This window comes from Passer domesticus, chromosome 1 (assembly GCF_036417665.1).
Source record: "Passer domesticus isolate bPasDom1 chromosome 1, bPasDom1.hap1, whole genome shotgun sequence".
NCBI lineage: Eukaryota > Metazoa > Chordata > Aves > Passeriformes > Passeridae > Passer > Passer domesticus.
Genome location: NC_087474.1, coordinates 111763861 through 111786228, shown reverse-complemented (window position 1 = coordinate 111786228; position 22368 = coordinate 111763861). Strand labels below are relative to the sequence as shown.

At 41.6% G+C, this 22368-nt stretch overlaps 1 protein-coding gene across 14 annotated transcripts in view; it reads right to left on the bottom strand.

The window, feature by feature from the left end:
• The window catches only part of EPB41L3 (erythrocyte membrane protein band 4.1 like 3), a 143289-nt gene that overhangs the window by 39050 nt on the left and 81871 nt on the right, over window positions 1-22368 (bottom strand). For all 14 annotated transcript variants that reach the window (XM_064434209.1, XM_064434257.1, XM_064434170.1 and 11 more), the window contains exons 3-4: window positions 19904-20101; window positions 711-815 (exon numbers count right to left, since the gene is read on the bottom strand). In XM_064434209.1, coding sequence (XP_064290279.1) covers window positions 711-815; window positions 19904-19957 — 159 coding nt within the window. In that variant the 5' untranslated portion in view covers window positions 19958-20101. The remainder of the gene's footprint in view (window positions 1-710; window positions 816-19903; window positions 20102-22368) is intronic.

Below are 22368 nucleotides of genomic sequence, written 5' to 3'. Positions count from 1 at the left end.
CTGAACTACTGTGCATATTGCTAAGAAGTTTTGTATTGGTTTCTGTTAAAATATTTATCTTAAAATGTAAGAATAACACAACATATTTTAAATTATCCTTTGATACTCTCTCTTTCACGGTAACCTGTCCCAGACACCTTCACATTAGATCATTTTCAAGACTTGCAATACACAGCTTGTTTCATATGGAAGCTGGAACATAGGACAGCAGAATGTGATTCACTGTTGTTACCAACTGCTTCTGAAGACTAATGTCTTTAGTCAAATCAACAACAATGCTGAGATAAAGTCAAGGCTTAGAGCCTTCCCTTATCTTAGCAGTTAGCAGGAACAGTCAGACATCTCCTGCCTATTTGTGTCCCAACCCCTATTATTAAGCCATATTTTAGTATTATATGTTTTGCAGTATATCTGTAAGTGTAAATCTGACTTTCATCTTGACAGTAAAGGAATAAATCATACTAGAAAGAGCACCAGCTATATGATTAATATCTTCTATGTCATAAATTGCTGAAAGAGAGGGAACCCAGGGAAACACAGGAGATGCTCTTGAGAAGTAGAGTCACAAAAAAACAATCGCTCAAACTGCGTCTATGGAACTTGGCAAGGAAGATAAAACCAACTTCTGGATTGTTTGCAGCTGTCTAGGGAGTGTCTCAGGGAGTTCTGATGTTGACATGGCAAAGGCCATCTGCATTTTTGTGGGTTACCTTTTGGTTTTCTGTGTCTCTGTATGTTAGCCCAAAGTAGTCTTTTTCCAAAAGGTTCAGATGCTCGCACACTTTGTCAAATAGCACTTGACCTCTGGAACGTTTCTGTGGGAAACAAACAGAAAACAAACAAAAAGACCCTTAAGTTTGCAAAATAAAGTAATATAAGCACTAAAATAACACATTTTCTGTCAACCAGTAACCTCAAAATTATTCAAGTCAATGCATCCATCTTTCCAACCTATTGACCTGGAGCTTCATAAGAATCTGCTGAATGGGACAAATCCTCTTTTCCTAAAACCTCAAGTCTTCTTGCAGAGTTAAAAATAAGTCATATATGTCGTGTTTCAACTTCCAATAGGAAAATCTCTTCTGTCTTTCAGAAACTGCAACTTCAGGAGCATGATGAGGTCATACCTCTACAAACAAAAGCAATTCTTTGTGTGCAAGTAGCAACAAATAGCAGTACAAAATATTCCTGGTCATGGATTATCATAGTTGTGACTAGGGGGGCAATCCACTGGAGGAAAAACAAAAGATGGACATATTTTTTTGCTTTGGTAACAGTGTGGACTAATTTCAGGACCCATTTTTGTCTAATTCACATGGAAATGTGATTATGCCATCTATGGAAATCATGGGGAGAGCCCAGTATCTGACTGGGAATGCAGCTGGGTAAAAAAACAGTGCCCCACTAACCTTCTTTACTGCTGGCATGTCAGATGAGAAGACCTCTCACTGTCAACATCTAGAGCCCTTAGCAGAAGCTTCGAAGTATCTACCACACTGGACAGTAAAAATTGAGGTCATCTTGTTTCTCAGCGTTGTATGTGAAATTGAGAAAATAATGCTCCAGAAAACCAAACATCCTTTTTTATAACCTACACATGCCAACTTTGATATGCATTAACTATGATAAACAATTCAAAATTATTTGGGCCATGTTTATCACTGTGTTTCATCTCTGCCTGCTTCCCAAAGTGCAACTCACCTAAAGGAAAAAATCTCCCCACTTTATTTTGACCACACACATACATAAATATTTTAGTTGATGTCAGCGCAGCATTTTTTTTTATCTGTAGCATACACATGACTAGAAGCAGATTAGAAACACATAACTTCCTTCAAAGGCAATGAAGGCAGTTGACAAAAAAGAGGATAGAATACCACCTCCAAATTTACATGCCTCTGCCAACAGAGCTGCACCCGGACTGCGCTGCCAGCCCAGCAGCCTTGGCTGGGAGAGAGCCGTTCAAAATCCAAGCTGGCACAGCTATGCCAACAAACCCATGGAGCCCAATGCTGGCCTCAAACTATTTTAGAAGTCCTAAGAAAGCCAAGAGAAAAAAAAAAAGGAAAGAACTGAGGGTTGCTGCCTAACACCCAGTGAAAACATCACAAGAGGTGACAGAGGGAGTTGTGCAGCGTAATCTAATTTGTGTTAAATTTGGTACTTTTACTGGCATTCAAATGGTATATTGGAAAGGACACTGGAAAACATCCTTTACATTTTACCAATGGAGAAACTGAAGCGTGGCCTAAAAATGTTCTCCAGCTGAGGAAGAAAAACCAGGCCCAGAAGTGAATTACAAGTGTATTCCTGTAACTTCATTTACTGTGCCTTCCAGCATTATTTGAGCAAACAGCTCTAGGGCCTTGTTCTGTGTGTCGCATGCTTTCCACGCTGTAAGTAGGAAGCATAAATATGCCCCAGCTCCTTTATAATGTCAAACAAATGTTTAGTTAGTTCTTCACACCCTGAACTTGAAAGTAGGTAACAAGAGGTTGGTGGTTTTATACTTGGTTTTATACTTTTATACTTTTATACTATCTCTTGGCAGATAAAAAAGATCTTAATACTAGTGTGTGGAGAGGAACCAGCTCAGAAACTTCACGCCAAAATGGTCACATTTCTGCTGTAAGCAAGCAATGCTGCATTTTGACAAATTTCTTGCTCTTCTACTTGTTAACAAACTAAGTAGTTGTACTGAATTGAGAAAAACAAGCAGGTTAGCTCTAGAGGACACCAGCTCTGAAAAACACTGGTCTGCACCAGTGCACCATTTACATGTATTTGAATTGTGGCACTTCAGTGCTCTCTTAATTTTAAGAGTCATTCAAGGCCAGCACAGGAGCTGTTTTATGTGGCCAATCCATAGCTACAGAGATCTACACAGATGTCTATTTTGAGAAATAGTAGCTAGCAGCTGCAAGGTATGGTGTTTTAACAGGGAATTACAGGAAACAGTTGTGCAGGACTGTGCTGTAATAAAAACCAAATGCCCAGAAAACCCCCCGTGCTCAGTTTTTCTTGTTTGGCTACACACTCCAAGTGAGAGTATCTATGGCAATCTGGAACAATTTTCTTGGCAATGTAGTCTGCTCTTCCTCCTCCTGTATGAAGATGCCTAAGTTGTACATAAGTAATTTTCCACAAAATTCCTGTTGCATCACGATGGGGGAAAACCCTGCTGGTGGTGCAAGAGGATATGAGAAATCAAAATGTAACTAACAGACCCTCCTGCTCAGGGTCTTCTCTTCACCATCACAAGGTAAGAACTGGTGATGGTTGAGGGAAAGCCTGACCAAGATCACTTCTCCTCCTACAGAAACCGCCATTAGTGTCCAAACACTCACCATGAGTGTTGGATGAGCCTCACATCATAGCCTCACCACTGCCCCTCACCCTGCTTGTCCCCAGGTCAGAGATGACCCGTGGCAGAAGATTTAGAGGACTCTGATCATCTGGGGAGCTGGAGCATCCTAAAATGGAGTCACCCCTGCTGTCCTCCTAATGCAAGAGAAATCCTCATGCCCCTACACATAGGCAGCAGTGCCACTTGGTACCCACGTGTTGTGAGCAGGCACACTGCTTCCAAAGCATCATTGCACAGAAACAAAGTGAAGGGAAGCTGTTGTATAAATTAATAGAAAATAAGGAGGTTTAATTAGAAATATATAATTAAAGCAATTGAACAGACCTGTTTTGCCCTTGTTAATTGTTTTTATTTTACTGCAAGCCCCAAATAACTGTGCCGTGAAAGGCAAGGATATCATTGCTTTGGCAGGAAGAGAATGGGAGGAGGAGAGAAAGGTCAACTTACAAATTCATACAGCTCCTCAATCCATCCTAAACCTTCATTTTCCATTACATTGGAGTGACAAGTCTAAGATTATGAAAGATGGACAGTCTGCTGGTTACTGTGGATCACAACTCAATGCCAAAAATGCCAGTCAATTCCCAGCAGTCCAAAAATGTGGATCAAACAATAAATAAAAAAAGAACTTTGTGCTATAAAATACTGACTTTGTAAACAAAAAAAAATAAAATTCTGAAAGGTAAATCTGGCAAGAGCATCCACTAGAAATATTGTTAGATGGGATGAAAGGAAATGTGCAGATGTGAAAAAAAGATGCTTTACTTAAGCTCTGGAAATCAAGTAAACAGAAGGGATACAACCCACAGATTAAACAGTATAAATGAACACAAAGGTCTGGGAGCAAAAGTGTTACGTTTTTTTCACAGCCTCATCCCTGCAGGTCTATAAAGACCAGGGCTCTCTCCTGAAGCTGGAATGGGAATAAACAGCCTCCTGGTAAAGTTCCAGTGAAAGGAGCCAGCAGCAAACTTGGCAAGCCAGTGCCTGCCAGCAATTCTCACACATAAGGAGAAGCAGCCTCTCTTCTCATCAGCTTCTCCTCAGCTTTGATGCTAAGTTTCTCCCTTCTTGTGATGCTGAAGGTCACAAAAGGCTCTCTTGACCCCTAATGGGTTTCTGCACCATGCTCAAATCTTTCCATGTCACCTTCTTCAGCCCATACCCGTCTATCATACCCCATCACCTTACAAGATCACCAGACCAAGATTATTATCAAGTCAGTTATTCTCATTGGCAAACATTTGGGTACAACATTCAGTATTTCTTAATGCAGAACAATAATAAAAAATGTTTTCCTTTATTATGATTAAATCCATAAGCTGTAAAGTACTTATAATAAGCAAACATTATCAAAGTGAAAAAATGCAAGCCTTTGTTATCACTTGAGCCACAAACTATGTGCTCTGTGGTAATCACAGAACCACTGATTGGCTGAGGCTGGAGGGCACCTCTGGAGATTGCCAAATCCATCCTCTCTTCTCCAGAAGCACTACCTAAAGCAGATTGGTCAGGATCGTGCCCACTTGGGTTTTGAATCTCTCCATGGATTGAAACTCCACAGCCTGTGGGGTATTCACCCTCATAGTGAATTTTTTTTTCTTCTGTTTAAATGGAAAATCCTGTCTTTCACTTTGTGCCCCTTGTCTCTTGTTGTGGCAAATGTGTACCCCTGACCACATTCTGGCTCTGTCTTCACTCCTCCCATCAGATATTGGTACACATTGCTAAGATCTCCCTGAGCCTTCTCTTCTCCAGGCTGATCAGCTCCAGCTCTCAGCCTTTCCTCTTATAAGACAAACTCCAGGGCCTTCCTCATATCTGTGGCCCTCTGCTGAACTCTGCCCAGCACGTTCATGTTTCCCTTGTACTGGGAAACCCAGAATCAGACTCAGCACTGCAAGACTGACAAAAAGGGAAAGGATAATCTCCCTCAACCTGCTGGTAGCATTGCCCAGGATGGCACTGACCTTCTGTGCTGCCAGGGAACATCACTGACTTCTGGTCACCTTTTTGCTCAACAGGACCCTTGAGTAATAAAAACCCTGTATTGTGCCAACCCAGCTACCAAACCCATATGTTATTGTACTGTGTTAAGCCATGAGGAAAATTACATAGAAAATGAGCAACCAACAACTTAATACAAAGATATGATGCCAACTTCTTTGTCCTACAGGTGGTAGTAAGACTCCAGAAAATTTCTTTGGGAGTCAGTAAAATATAGAGAAGAGTATCAGGAAGATTTCAAATGTTATGTGCTGGATTGTGCATCCCAGGCTGGAAGGCAGTTGTGCCAGAGGAAAATTTATCAGGATTCAGATCTACCACCTCCAAGAGACAAATTCTATTTCTGTGAAAGGCAGTAGGTTTGGCTGCCCCATGCCAGGAGGCACCACCTCTCCAAAAGGTCTTCAAGCTGCTGTGGCTTCTGGTTTGGCAAACCTGCCCTGCCTCTGAAACACAGTCATTTGCAGTCTTCCTGCAGGCCATTTTGGCACCCACCCTGATAATGCAGCCTGAGCCTCTTCTGTTACCCTTCACCCTGAATGACCCACTTTCACTTGCTGGGCAACCTCCAACCTACAGGACCAGCCATCTTTCCTAGCTCTATGCCAGCTAGTGCTGTCCATGCTGAGGACCTGTCAGTACTCAGGTTTCTTTCAGATAGAATCCAACCCTCTGTCTGACAGATTTCCCACTGGAGGGGCAATGCCATTCTGGGACTGGTAGCTCAACATGGCTGAGGAGCCTCTGTTCTCAGAGGGTTTCAAGGCATTGGCCAGGCAATGTCACAGCTGGCCTGACACCCTGCACACTGCCCTGGCCTCTTCCCTGCTCATGTCAGGGACCTCTCCAGTCCCTTTGAACCTTTGATACTGGGATCCCTGTGCACCTCCCCAGGTACCCAGGGATTCAGTGTCCGATTACAGGGTAGAGTGCTGGTCTATTCTCAAGGCTCTGTTTTGTTCACTAGCAGATTCCTCTCCTCTTACTGAGAGGAAAACAGAATGAGGAGCTGATGAGCAACAAACAGCCCTCTCTGCTTCCTAGAAATGAAAACTATTGCAGCCTTCAAAGTGACACACTTTGGGGTGGTTCTGCTTTGGCATTCAACACTGCAGTCTCATGTGGGTGCAGAACGCTGAGCAAGGGCTGCTTGCAGCATGGAATCAATTACAAGAGATCACATTCAAACCAAATTTTGCAGTGCTAGGGAAAACACAAAGTGAGAACAGAGTTCTACAGCCAAACATCTATAACAGGATTCATTTTTGCCACCAATAACCATCAACTCCCCTGCACAGTAACCACAAGGTCAGGACAGCCCGATGGACTGAAATTTCACTTCCCTTTCTGATCAGTCAAGGAGCATAGCAAGATGAAAATGTATCACAGCTGTGGACCTGGATTTTAAAAGGGATGAGTTTGCACGTCACTTTCTGCACAAATACATATGCAAATGACCTTGCTGCTTTCCTGGGAAAAGCTGCCAAGCTGCCAGTGAGCAATGTCACACTAGCTCTAGCCTGGCATCCAACTCCATACAATTACTGTAATAACTCTAGTTAGGCAGGATCGCTGGAATAAGGACAAACAGATCAGTATCATGAAATCCCAGTACGAATAATTGGACTCAAACTGATGTTGAGGTTATCTGGTTCACATTCCTAATTAGCATTTGCACTTTCCAATGGATCTCAACAATGCACTGTATAAATGTGTGGGCTGGCTCTAGTCTTGCATGCTGTAATGTATTTTGGCATGTGGCTGGACTGACCTCTTCCTTTTCCCCTCTTCCTTCTGGTGGGAAAGAATTAGCTAATTTTTTTTCCTTTCCAATGTTTCAATATTTTTTTTGATGAAAAAGATTCCAACTGTGTGCAGACAACGGATTTTATTTCATTTTACTGTTACAATTTAAATTACTTTTTGCAATTTAATTTGCTTGATACTTTCATTTTCTACACTGCATGGGCTGCATGGTAGTCTCCTATGTGCAAACACAAGTAAAACACCATATACTAAAATGTATATAGCAACAAATAAGAAGCATAAACAAGGTGATGCTTCTCCATCCCCATGTTGCAGCTTCTGCTGCAACATTCTTGCAACACAAAAAATGAAAATTATTAACTGGTTGTTGGGAATACTTTGTACTCACCACAGAGAGCACTCTCTTAACAAAATTTCCCCCAGCTGAGTCTCCGAGTTGCTGAATTCCAGCCTCCTGACACCATAATTTCTCATTCTTTCCTAATGAACTACATCATTTACACAAAATATATGCCAAATCCCAGAAAAAAAATCCCCAATACTTCAAATATTCACTACTTGCAAGCTAAAGTGACCAAGCCTGCAAGATCACTTTTTTATCGACAATCCCATTTTTGAGAGAGGGATATGAACGTCACATAAATTAATATGCATAGGCAAGTATGTATATAATTTGATGCATACAATATGTGCATACAAACAGATGTGAATTTGTAAGTGGATGTTCACTGTAGTTCCAAATGTAGAGAAGCTTGTGGCCACATCATCTTGCTTCTCCATCTACAGAAATTGATTCAGAACATCTAATTGAGAAATTGTGTCCCCTTATTCGACATTTATTTATTGAAGAGCAGTGCTTGTAAGCTGGTAGCACTAAACTCACACAGTCATTCTGGTAAGGAGCACATTTTTATCTGTGAATGAAATAATAATCAACATACCATGACATTTCCCATGTTTTTTTCCTGAAAAACATTTGAGCTGTTCAAGAACCAATGAGCTGAACTGAGAAATTCTAGAAGCTGATCATTGCACTTTAGGCCAGAAAATTTCCAAACATGGAGGACATGTTTTTTGAACACGTCTTGATTGAAGCCAGCAGAAAGAAATAGCATTTTTTCTCCAGGAAGATAAGTGGAAAAAATCATTCCAAGGAAGTTTAACTTCATTTCACTGCTACACATTTGAAACTTGCATTTTCAAAGGATTTACTCTTTTTCTGTTTATGCTTCTCCACAGCTTCTCTTCACAGGGAAAAGAAAATGAAGCAGAAAGGTGACAGGAGAGAAAACAACCTCTGAATTTCTTCAAATCTCTCGTTTCTCAACTGAAGTTCCCAGCAGGAAGCTAAGTGAGGAGAATCCAGAAAGAAAAACAGGATAGAGAATCTTCCTGGAGTCTTAACTGGATGAAAATCAGCAAGTTTTACTCTGGTTTACTGAAGTAAATGTCACATGTGTAATGTGTAGGATAAAAGCATCTGGAAGCATAACATGACTTAACCACTGGAATTTTGGTCTCTAAATCCCCTGCCGTGCTTGCTGAAAATGGCACTGGCAGTTCCAGAATAATAACAGTTCAATAACAGTTAATTCATCTGAAAGTTCAGTGTGTTGCAAGTCATGTTCTAGGCATTCCACAAAAGACTTTCAGATTATTTCTCCTAGGGAGAAAAACCTTTGCCAAAGTTAGCAGTGCAACACCATACACCAAAGACAAAGGTAGGATATACATTGACAAAGCAAAGAACAAATGCCCTACTCCCTTCTTCCACACACACCAACAAATAAAAGCTTAAAAAATAAAGGAAATGAGCTCATATTGACTTTTTATTCCAACTACTTGGCTTGCATAAAAAATTTGCATATGCAAACTATTATAAACCAATGGCTTGGGTTGGAAGTACCCTTAAAGATCATCTAGTTCCACCCCCCTGCCATAAGCAGGGACAATTTCCACTAAACCAGATTACTCAAAGTCCCAACCAACCTGGCCTTGAACACTTCCAGGGATGCGGAATCCACAAGTACTCTGGGCAAACAATGTCTCAGCACCCTCACAGTAAAGAATTTCCTCTCAACATACAATCTCAATACTCCCTCTTCTAGTTTAAAACAGTTCCCCTTTGTCCTATCACTATCTCTCTGAGTAAAACATCTCTTTCCCTCTTTTCTGCAGCCACCTTTAACTACTGGAAGGCCACAATAAGGTTTCCATGGATTTTTTTCCAGGCTGAACAACCCCAACCCTCTCAGTCCTCTCTTTACAGGAGAGGTGCTCCAGCCCTCTGAGAATCTTTGTCGCCCTCCCCTGGATGAGGAGGAGACATAAATGTTCAAAATAGAACACATAATCGTTAATAATAAATGTTCATAAATGTATCCCTAGGATGGACAGAACCCTCTCATCCAGTTTGTGAGCAGTTGGCCAGCAAGAGTAGAGATATTGAACAAGATATTTTTGTCAGCCTTTCAGGATGCAAAGGGAAAAAAGATACACTCCAAGAAAAGAAAACATTCAAAGCAAAATACATTCAGTTTTTGGTTCTCAAAAGTTTTCCATACTTCAGTTGTAAACTGTATTTGGCAATGTCCCAAGTCAAAACTCCAGATAATATCTACTTAATAGTATATTTAGCCAAAGGTGGGGGGAACTAATAATTAGGCAATTGCAAACATATTTTTATGAATAAAAGCTATATTAAAAATACTTTTTTCTTTATGAAGGTATATCATGTACAGAAATCCTTTTCCTGAAAGCTGCATATCAATGTAAGCTCTCCAACTGTTCCATTTCTTTATTAACTTCTTTATGTGTGAGCCTTCATAAAACATCCCAGTAGGTGACTGATATAGAGTAATAGTTTGAAATAAAACCTGCAATAATATTTTGCATATCTGTCTCTGTCTTTCAATTTAGAACACTATCTTATACTGCTTTGCACATATAAATGAATGCCACATAAGGAAACAGAGTAGTCGAGAAGGTATTTTAACATACATCAGTGATGACTGATCACTGTCTTTTTTTCCCCCATGGGGGTAGTACTATAATTTAGCATCTTATTGATATTTATTGTAATACATCATATTGAAATGTATTACCATTCCTGAAAATAACCTTTTCTGTCGACCGCTAATGAAGCTTTAGATCAACAGACAAATATGTAACACTGCCTATGTTACAATTAGACACCTGCAGCAAATGTCAATGACATTGTATAATATGACATAGTTTTTATCAGGGGCAACCTTCTTTAATGCCATTTGAGCTGGCAATCCTAAACAGCCAGCACTAATCTAAAAAAACCCAGAGGACTGCTAAATCCCAGTAAGAAGATTGGTGACCTAGTCCCGATTCTGGCATCAAACCAAATTAGGGTTTTTGCCTTCTACATCAGCAGCAGAGATCACACCAGCACTGGCACCACACAAGCTCTAAGCGTCCTGATGGCTGCTCCGCACAGTTTGCATCCTTGGAAAATAGTGAGCACTCTGTTCATGACAATGCAACATGCTGGGGGCACTCAATAAAAAATAAACACTCTGGAGCATGTTTTTGGATGTGGAAGTGTGAGAGCCATGTCTGCACGTGCACAATGGCTGCAGAAATACCTGTCAAATGTGATGATTATCAAATGCCTCCCAAGTGCATCAACAGAATGCATACTGCATAAACTGAGGTCTGCTACCAGCTCATGAGCACTACCCTTCCATAAATGAATACAAAAACAGTGGACACAATTTCTCAATTAGAAGTTCTGTTCTCAGCACATTTATTAGCTTTACACATTTGCTATATCATGACATAAAATAATAAACAGTATTCCATTTATGAAGGCCTTTCAGCAGAGAAAGTAAACCCCCCCCACTCAGCTTTCCTGAGAGCACACTCTTTGGGCCTGGATTTTAGCTAGACATGCAGCTGATCCATTGGCTTAATGCCTCCTGATTGCCCTACCACCTCCTGCAAGACACTCTGCAGTAACTCAGGCGGGTCTCTTGAGATTCATGCAGCAGCTGAAGCTTTCCAATGGCAGCTATAAATATTTTTCTTATTCTACCTATACTTGGATAAACTCAGCAAACACTCATCTCTCCTCATCTCACGTGCTAACTAACTGTGCACAAGCCTAGTACCAGCATAGCAAGGGGAACCAATCACTACCTGAGATATAAATAGTCCTTGGCATATATCAACAAAAAAACCCCATAAACAGTTTGTTTATTTTCGGCTGAAAAAGCTCTACTGTCAACATAGTCCGATTTACAGAGTAATCTTGCCATATGAATTTAAAAGCCACAGAGCTCTCTCTGACCTACATATCCAGCCTAGAGTGAAAAAAAAAATACATTGCAGAGGAAGATGCTCTTGAGGCAGAAGAGGGAGCAGGATGATCAGGCTTTTAGATTTGGGGTACCTTAGAAGGTATTGCACCATCATTGCTGGGGTTTTCATGAAAACTAACATATCCTGCTCTCAAGCTACATCCAAGCTTTATCCACTTCAGATCAAAACCATTTCTGCCAGAGTGAGATAAACCATGAGAGACAGACCTTGCTGTCTATCAACACTTTGCTTTGCAAGCAGATATTTCACCACCCAGTCCTGTCTCTGATATTCTGTTCATTGTATCACCAGTCAAGGATGAGAAAACATAAAAGCAGCCCAGTGCTGCATGGGCTCAGCTAGAAAAAAAAAAATCACCCATATGAAGCATTAAGATTTTCTTTGACATGGTAATATATTTAGAAGATGATAATAAACTGAAGATTTACTTAGTTTGGGTCTGGAAATGGCAACTCTAAGTGTAAACATGGGGACAGCACCTATAAATTGGAGCAACAAGAAACAGAGTTGATAAATTTAGACAGCTCAATGGGGACTTGAACAAGCAGCAGGCACTTCATTGACACAGAAACAGAGCAGGAAACATGACAAAATGCAGGGAGGCTTGGCAGGAGTGTGACTGGGCAGCGACATGAAAATCAGCAAATTCTGTGTTGGTTGGGCACAAGGTAGAGGAATGTACACATTGTACAGAAACAGCAGAAGACTTTGGGTGTCCATTTGGAAAAGGGAAAAACACAAAGCCTGTCATCCACTCTTTTTGATTTATATTCCAGCAGTCGTTAAAAAATACATGCAGAGGTTGTGTGCTGGCTGCACAAGGCACTCCTGTAAGAAGCTGAAGGCTCTCTGGGGCCAAAGCCATAAGGCCCCAGGCAATAAGCAGGCAATAAGCCTGGAGAAGACAAACATGAAGTGACTGATGCAGTCTTACCCTGGTGAGGCCATCAGCAAAAATGGTGACAAGGACAGGACCCCATGAGCCAACAGACATCTCTCAGTCTGGAGTGAAAGGCAGGTGGAAGATCATCCTCTCCTGGGCTCTTGCAAACAGATCAACCAGCAATGAACCTTGCAGTACCTCAGTTTGAGTGTGCATGATCAAACCTAGTTTTCAAAAACTTTGCCAGATGGAGAACAAGCTCCTGTTGCCTGGCTTGTGTCCAACTGGTTCCCCAAAGGGAGGGAACCAGAGGCACTATTTCAGTAGAAAGTTTTCAGCTAGTCATTTATCTCCAAAATATGCAGTTTCAGAGCAGCTGAAAGTATTTGTCAATGTAGATGGACCGCTCACAATAGTTTTCAATGTTATGAAAAATGGCTGGCACCTCCAAGGTATCAAAATGAGTATTTTTTGCCTGATAAACTCAACATTTCAGTGCACAAATAATTTTCAGAAACTATTAACAAAAGGCAGTAGTTAAGAGGATTAGATGTAGAAAATGTAGATCTGGAGAAAATGTGTACAATTTTTTTTTCTTTTAAGCTTCTGGCATTTGATTGTGACTATGTCCTCTGCTGTGCCAAAATGTGTAATTTAAGGCCCCAACTGCTGTCCACTTGGTACACATAAAAGAGTGATTTAGTTTTAATTCTTGGCTCCTCCTTCAGTCTCTAAAATACTTGCACATGAACTGGAGAAAATATCTGTCTAATTGTTTAGGTGTCTCCCTGCCAAGGTTACAAGAGACCTTCCCCCTGAATACCACACAACCCAGGCATTCCCAGCCACAAGAAGCTGTGGGGGACCTGAGCCTGCCCTGGCAAAGCATAAATGCTCCAGATCCACTCCCTCAGCCTTGTGGCATTTCCAAAGGCTTAGCTCAACCTGCCTTGTTTTGATTTAGATTTCTTTAGCTTCAGTGAAATAGGAGTAAGAATAATAATCATAATCACTAAAAGGGAGCCTGAACACTTTTATTTTTGTTTTAATTACCAAACTGAAGAAAAAAAACCTTTCTCTTCTCAGTCTCACAGTTGATCATTATGAGATCATTATGAGATTGGTGCTGATTTCCAGATCATTATGCTTCTTCAATTGACAACTATTTTAACTCATAAAAAGGGGCCTACAGTATTTGGAAAAAGCAAGTCAGAAGAACTGTTTATTAACTTTATTCAGCTGAAACATATTCAGGCAATACTCAGACTCCTACTGACATGTGTCAGGTAACATAGATCTTAAGTGAATCCCCTGGCTAATCCAAGTCAGCCCTAATTAGAGGGTCTGGGGACAGAAAACATGCTGTGTAACAGCAATGATGCCTCTCAACCCAGTCACTTTTACTGAAACATATCCTGGGGAAGAAACAAAACCCAAAACAAAGGTCTTCATATTAAATTAAGTGAAGTGTAAGCAATGAGTAGGTCAAAAGGAAAACACTTATTAAAAAAAGTCCTCTTGCATTCAGTAATCAGTTTCACATGTGAAGCCATTTGCAAGAGACTGTGTGGAATTCATTAAACAATTAAGATGTGCAGGGGGTAACCGAAACTGTATCCTTCAGAATGCAGAGTGCATCTTATTACAAGGTTTCCTTCCTGACCTTCAAACCTACCTCAAAATCGAGGAGAAATTTGATGTTATTAAAACTCCCCGTGCAAAAGCAGCTTGCAGGTCCACACACGGAAACTCCCAGGGAAGGGTTAGATGGGACTGTGTGGGGAGGGGAACCACAGGGCCATGCATTCCCCCTCTATCACCCAGAAACACAGGAGGATTTTTCCTCCTGAGGGAGTCTTGCAGGTCAGGAAAAGCAGCACAGGCAGCCACTGCTCTCTTTCATTGCTGGCAGAGGTGGCAGTGCAGAAATAATTCTGCTTGTTCTCAACACTTCTAATCTCTCCTAAGACAACCTTCAATGACTTATTTTTTAAGGAAGCATCATGTATTCACATTTTTTAACAGGAAAACGAGAAAGTAATGCGAAAAGCTTCAACTATTCGAGAATCCATTTATTTCATGTCCATTTTGTCTTCAAAAAGGATTATCAGCCCATACTTGTGCAGGGCAGAAAGGAACCAGTTCACTCCAGTCTGCTTTGGCCCATGTTACAAGCCCTGGTTTCAAACGTATGAAAAGAAAACTTCTTGCTATTTAAACTCAAGCATGCTATTCTGAGGTCTCCTGAGGATGTGGGGAAATTCATTGAGAAAGTGGGGTCTCCACCAGGGAAGAAGTCACCAGAAGTTCATTACAAAGGTGTACAAGTGGCTACAAGCATGGGACACCAAATCACTGCCCAAGCTGCAGTGGTAGCACGACTGAGAAAACTGGAGTTAAAAGTACCCATGTACAGTGTATTTTTACCAGTCACTCCCTACCTCAGCTGACCCCCACTCACACAGAAGTGGGGTTAACAGTAATACTTTCTGAGATGTTGTTTCTCCATGTGCTGTGCAGCTTATCTGGATCCTACGTCAATTTGCTGTTTGATGTAGGGCTGCAGAGATGCCACAGACAGGCTGCCATGGAAACATTTGTTTTCATTCACTGGTGGCCTGCATGATAAGAAAGTCTGAGTGGTACAGGAATGACGAAAGAGTATAAATTACCAATGGCCTCAGACAGCTGAGCCTTTCAAAATGAAATCTAATTATTTTACCATTTATTTAGACAGATTATGTTACAGCTTTCTGCCCTCACATTGTGAGTGACAGCATGTATATATTTAGAGCAGCAACAAAGACAAATTCCAACTTGTTTTAGGAAGACACTTTAAATTAGGCTATGTGTAATGGAGAGCATGACAGCTTGTTCCACTTGCATCTTTTAATTAAAATGCAGTGGTCTAGATAACAGAAAATTGAGATGGGGAAGATATGGACAAGAAGGGAAATAAATCCTGGAAGAAACATAACTGTACTACAGCATCTGAAAACTCCTACTTAAAGCTGAAGAAACCCAGAAATAAGTTATTTTTGCTTGTTTTCTTGAATCTTAGGAAAAACTTCAACTATTGTGTTCATTGCCTTTTTTAGGTTATCTGAAATTAATTTGCAGTCTTGGATCTTGCTTTCTCCTTAGCTCTTCAAACCAATGAATGCAAAGCATAAGTCTAGCTTGCTTAAAAGTGACAATTTGAAGTGCAGTTTTGGCCACAGCTCTGGCCTTGGACACTTTGACAATCAGCATTCTGAGCATGATGCTGGTTGGGAGAGCACAATGAACAACCCAAGGAGAACCACTGCCAGCAGGGGGGAACGTCTAGGTGGAAACCACCACGCTTTGTCCTTCTGAATGGACTGCATCGACTCCTGTGATCCAGCGCCCCTCAGAAATCTCCAGGTTCTTCATGACACGGGAGAAACAAACAGCTGCCCTGAGGCTGTTTGTCTTGGCAGACTGGGGACAATGTCAATGTACAAATACCTCTTTTCCAAAAGCCAACAGCTTTCCCTTGGGAGGGGAAGCACCATCAGGTGGCCATTCCACCTTGGAAAGGAAACCCTGCTCTGAAATAAGGCTGTCACTACCATCTGCAGGCTTCTGGACAAGAGCAGCACTGGGGGTACAGATGGTAACACTGGTGGTGTATGGTTTTGGAGGAGGATGAATGAACAGGTTGGGTTACCTCCTTAACCTGGTTTTGGCTTGTAATGTGTTACTGCATGAAAGACTTTCTGGGTCAGGACAGATAGAGCACACAGGCAGTAACACTGCAGGGCCTCAAGGGAAAGCTTTTACCTGGCATTTGCTTAAGATCCTTTCACTGAATGGAGACAACATTAGATGACCCCCTGTTAACCTCAGCTTTGAAGTTAGCTCCACTACACTTTCCCTCATACATCTCATACAACATGAAAAAACCCCCAGTGTCACAAATGTAAAGCACTGAATGTGAGAGAGATTGAAAGATATAGCAGCAGACAGTGAAAATGCTCAGCATTAAATATGGAATAAGAAAGAGGGACTTCTGAAACAAAGGACAGCAAGGGCACAATGGATTAACCAAACTTGCCTGCCTCAGAAGTGTCTCAATCTGTGAGTACGTGCCACGTCGGCTGCCAGGTCATTAGCGGGATGAACACATAATTGATAAGCTGCAGGTTGCGCTCTACTGGAGAGCAATAAGCTCCTTTAAATTACATTAATATTTAACATACATAAAAAGCATCTGTCATTTGCAAAGCACTTTATAGAGTAACTGATGGATTCTATAATGATCCCCAACTCCCAGACTAGGGAATGCAATTCTGGAGAGATAAATACCTGGCCTGCATCCAAATCAAGATTCACTGACAGAGCTATTATTCTAGCTCAAAATTAGGTTTCTAAGTTTCTGGTCCTTCCAGATTACATTGCTTTGTAGCCTTCAGTAGGTAGAAGCATGATACACATGGAGCAGAAAGAAAGGAGCTGACAACACAGGATGACATTTCTGACTCACATCTAAAATTGTCACATCCCTACCTTGGGTCACTGTCCACTCTGAAAGATGCAGTTATGTGGGTTGAACAAAAGGAATGGAAGTATTAAATATCTGACTGCCATGTTGTCTGTCCCTCTCCCTTTTCTTTTAAAGAATTAGTCTTGGGGAATTTACTGACCTCCATAATTTGTTGGGTGCCTTAGTATACTTTATATTTTATATTTATATAAGAAAGAACTGAGATTAGCTCACTTGCTTACAGCATGGTGATAACACCAAAGGGGTAGGTTCAATCCCTTTATTGGCCATCCACTTAGGAGTTGGACTTAATGATCCTTTTGGGTCCCTTCCAACTCATAATATTCTGTGATTCTGTAAAACCTCATGGCTTTGTGAGCTGCTGACAGACAAGAATATATATATGGATGGATGCTTGTGCATATATACATTTTCTCCCCATTCAAATTGATACAGTGATTTCAGTTGAAGGTGATCCTTAAAATATGATAGCATTTTTTTCTGAAATATTACAGATTGTTTCTCATGCTGCAGCATTGAGTTTCTGTGTAACTGACACAGAACTTTATTACCCAAAACTTCTGTAGAACTTCAGCCTCCTACACAATTTCCTGAGATGTCTCCTGAGAGAGACCCTCCGTTTCCCTGCCCTACTAACTCCCTTTGTGAATACTTTTATACTCCTCTGGAGAAAAAGCACTGTGAAAGTCACATCATTTGTCTTGGCTGGACTCAGCATCCTTTTGCTGTAGCTAAGCTTTATGCATGTAGGAAGTGGACTTCCTTTGGATCTACCAAGAATTCCCATGGGCTAGAGTGGGCTGTGCCACAGAAGCACCTGCAGTTGTACCACCAATACATACAACATACTGATAATACTACCTAGGAAGGATGCAAAGTCTGAATCACACTGTTTAAGGCATGTAAGGTGTACCAACACTCCAGCTGCCCTCGTTAAATCTGAAATACTTGTTCCTCCTAACTAACTTTGTTTCAATGTACCCCATGGTCTACTCATCATCATAGCCTTACAGCTTCCTCATTTGAAAAGTCATGCTTTTAGGAGCTCTCTTCTCATCAATATTACATTCTGCCTGGGAAGCATGATCATCTTAGAAGCAGATAAAATGATTACTGATGACAGTCAATACAACTTGAAAATATTTCAGCAGTGTAAGTAGAAAAAATTCATACAAAACTTATATTGGACATCATTCAAGAGCTATTCAGAACTTGCAAAGCAGAGGGAGAAATTTGACAAGCAATAAAACAGGATGGCTTCCATATGCCAGCATTTTTACGCTTCAAGAGAACTCAAGCTTAGTGAAAGAGTGAAACTTCCTATAAAAAGTATTTATTATTCACAGCATTTCTTTGCATACGTAGAAATGTAACATAACAAATCTCCCTTTCTGCTCCATCTTAGATTCCGATAAACCTCAGCCTTCTAGACAAGATTTCCATAGAAATCTTATTTGGTAAGATTTGCTTGATTGTATTCCAAAAAGTGACTCACATTTTACAAGCAAGTGGCAAAAGCTGAAATGAGATGACTCTTTCCATCAAAGCCAGTATGAGTCACTCCTCCAGCTTAATGGCTCCCACTATCCCTGAGTGACAAAACTGAGACTGCAGGTCAAGAAATGACCACTTAATGGTCACAAGGGATGTGTCCACATAGCTAGTCCTAGGCTGAAGGAAACAACATGGGACTTGGCCAGTGAAATGAAAAGATACTCAGCCACATGGACAGCTGAGTAGTAAAATACCAGCTTCTGTTTGCAGCTCACTCCTAGCATGACAACATTTGACCCAAACTGTAATGCCAGGGTTAACTAAAAACCAGTAAGGTTTTTCCTCACCTGCCACTCTCCAAAGCACCTAAAATGAGAGCAGCTGAAGGACAAGTGGGCTGTGTGCAACATGATTGTAAAGATGCTAAAGATTTGGCTCCCAGTCAGGTACTCCTTTTCTCCATCCTTTCTCCTTCTCCATGCTCCTATGGATTTCCCTTTCGAGCCTGCAGACTATTTAACCTCTTTCTTTATACTCTCCTGTTCTCCCCAGATGGCTTTTCTTCTCCATGAACTCTGCAGTTACCCAAAGGATGGCTGGCTTAGCCAGGTCCTCCAAGACTCATCCTTCCTCTGCAGCCACTGCTTGGTCAGGCTCAACCTTGTCTTGTGTGCATGACCTTCTGACGTAAAACAGGACAGGCTGGTCCACTGCCCAAAAATCACCTTGATGACAATGACTGAATGGGGAAAGGGTCCACCCTGAGATGCTGACTTTTCTCACGCTTACACTGAGATGCTAAATGTGCTCACTTTTTGCTTTTCTGGGGCCTTCTGGAGTTGAAGGCATCCTCTTAGCATGGGTCTGCCCACAGGCACAGACTGGCTTTTAAGTGACAGTGAAGATCATGCCTCCCAAAAGTAGGTTCCTCTCAGAGTCCCAGCAGGGAAGGCAAGCTTCCGTACAGAAAAATCACAGCATCTTTTTGCCAGTAACATTCAGACACAGTTATGATTCACAGACATCATGGAAAAGCACACAAAACTCTCCATTCTCACTGCTATTCATGCTTGACATTTTCCCCACTTGCCCAGGGTGTCTCTCATGCCCGCAGTAATCTCACAATAGTCAGAATTTCTGTATGGACAGTGACTCAATGGAAGACCCAACTCAGTAAAGTACCAAGGAAAAGAAAAGCCCAGTGAGATCAAATCCTTATTTGTTTATGGGCTTTGTTGCCGTACTTTGTTTTCTGCATTCTGCTGTGGCTTGTGCCAACAGAAAATTAATCCACAGTCTCTGGCTGTTTCAGAGAATGCTCAGAATCCCTCACCTAGCTCAAATCTGGGCACCATCTTCAACAACCTCCAGAGAAAACAATGAAAGTATCTCTGTGCTTGGCACTGGTGAAATATCATGCCATTCATCCTTTTTCTTAAATTAGAAATACAATTTTCACCATTTATCTCCTGACAGGATAAAAAAAAAATGACAAAAAGCCATTTACCTCTACTTCACACGCATATTCCGAACCATCCAGGAGCGTCACTTTGCATTGCATATTTTTCGGTTTCTTGACGATCTTTAGAGGAGACTTGGAAAGTTTGCTAGATGAAGATTTTTGAGAGAGCTTGTCGTCCTCTAGCTGCTGATATTCCAGCTGTTTTGCACTCGCAGCAGCAAACTCCTGTTCTTTTTCTGTGGCCTATAAAGAGAAAAGAAAGACACCTTTTGAAATAAGATAAACCAATCATGCCCTCCAATTCACTGTACATGCTGCACCCAAGCATTTAAGTGAACCTTTTTTGGGGGCTTGGACAAGAAAGTCCCTGATGCAGGACAGAGTCTTTACTGAAAAGATTTCCCATATTCCTTCCAGCCCTCCCTTCTCCCTCCAAAATGTACAGAATACCCATGAAGGAGGGGCATTCATGAAAATATTTTAAGGCTTCTACTTTTTCCACAGGTATAAAATCCCACTTGCGCTTCCTGCACTTGTTTTTTGGTGTTTTGGAAGTACTGAGTAATCAGTAAATTTTGTTGATGAACAGATACTCCTACACTTTCTTGATATTACTTTCAAGTCCTGTACCTGTTAAATAATACCATGTTTCCATGGTGTCATACAGAACAGAAAAACACCATCAAGTTTGCACTAATTTTGCTGGCAGTGGGAAAACAGTCCCTGAATGAGGGCATGGATCCCCCCTGAACAGCAGGAGTTCATAAAGGGATGCTGACACTCACTGTCCCTGAGAAAGTCTCCTCAAGCACCCAAGCAAAGGGTTAAGAAAACATGACAGAAGTGAGGGGTCAAGCAACTTTAATGTGCAGCCAGCTGGCTAAATGGACAGGATGAAAGGATGAGTTTTGCTCTCTGCTGCTGCCCAGTAAGCCTCTCAAGCTGGAGACAAGTAGGTGCTATTTGGGAGGCAAATATACGGCGGGGAAGAGGGGCAAGAAGTAAATGACCATGGCTGCTTTTGCTCAGGTTTATCTAAGGGTCAGGCCATTTGAATTTCCCGTGATGCAGAACAGCCCCCAGTCCTCTCCACAGTGCTAGATGAAAGCCAGAACAGCTCTACAGCATTTCATCCTTCCTAGCAACAGCACTGTGCTGCAGCCATTACCCTTCTCATCAGTTATATCCCTGATAGACTCCAAACAAAACCTCAACAGGAGTGCAGTCATACCTCAGCTAAAGCTTAAGTTAAATAAAAACAACTTTCTGTTATCTCACTACAAGGCAAAAAAACCCCAACCTGCTCTGGCTCTGAATTACTTCAGTGTAATAAGCAACAAGCATTAGTGGAAATATATTGTAAATTAATCCTGCAAGTCTGTTTTCATTCATTGTATATAATAAACCTTCATGAGAATGGAGCAAATCCATCCAAAGGCTTTAAGCTGCTTTGAGACCAGAACAATGTTGCATCATATAACCTGAAACAACACTGTACTTCTAATCACGGGGTACTGTCCCTGAGTGATTTTATAAAAACAAGCTTTAAGTTTCTCCTCTGCCTTCTGACAATGGGGCAAAGGACAATTTGGAGCTGGCTGTGATCCCTACAGTGTTAGCTCCCACCAAAGCCCAGCAAATTACAAAGGCAAGACCTCACAGTCCTCCACTCCTTGCAAGGAGGACACAGCAATGGCCTCCTGGGCATTCCTGGAAAGGGAAACTGGAAAAGAGTGGGGCTTAAAAGATAAAAAGGCATGAGCTGCTTTCAAAATCTATTGCATCTCCTGGGCCATGAATGCTCCTCCTCAAGAGCAGCAAGGCACCAGCCACCTCTTCCCCCATCTAGCTGCAGCACAAGAGGAATTCCTCCTTCCAGCAGCTGGACACCAGCTCTGTACATGGACGTCAAGGTCCTCACATTCCCTGAAAACTGGTGGGAGATGAAGGCACAGTGTATGGAAGTGGATCAGCTGTTTGCTGGGCATTTAACACTCACAGCAGCTGCGATGAAGAGGGAGAGACCCCCTGGGCTCACAGCAAGGCTTGAGGCCAGCTATCCTTCTACCACATGTGCAGCCAGCTGGCAATTTGTCCAGCCTTGTGCAAGGAGAAATAAACAGCACTGAAGATGCCTCCTGCTTGGGCCTCTGTGCAGAGCTGCACTGCTGCTGGTGGGCAGAGGGGCTGTGATGATTTCTGTATGTTTTGTCAAAAGAGATCCGCCAGGAAAGGTGCACGTCCATATATGTGGGTAAAAAAAGTAATTTCAGTGATGGGGAAAAATGCACTGTCTTACCTAGTGGCTCATTACATTTCTCATGTGAGGGTTAGCCCTCTGCTCCAACAAAAAAAAAACAAGCAACAAAATACCCCAGCATGGAACTAATCTCTTTCAAGGAAACAGAAAAGCTGCTTGAGGAAAAAAATCCACAACAAGGACACCCCTCATCCATTTAAACCTTAGCACCATACTCAGCCTGAGAGCAATTTATGTGGATCCCAATGGA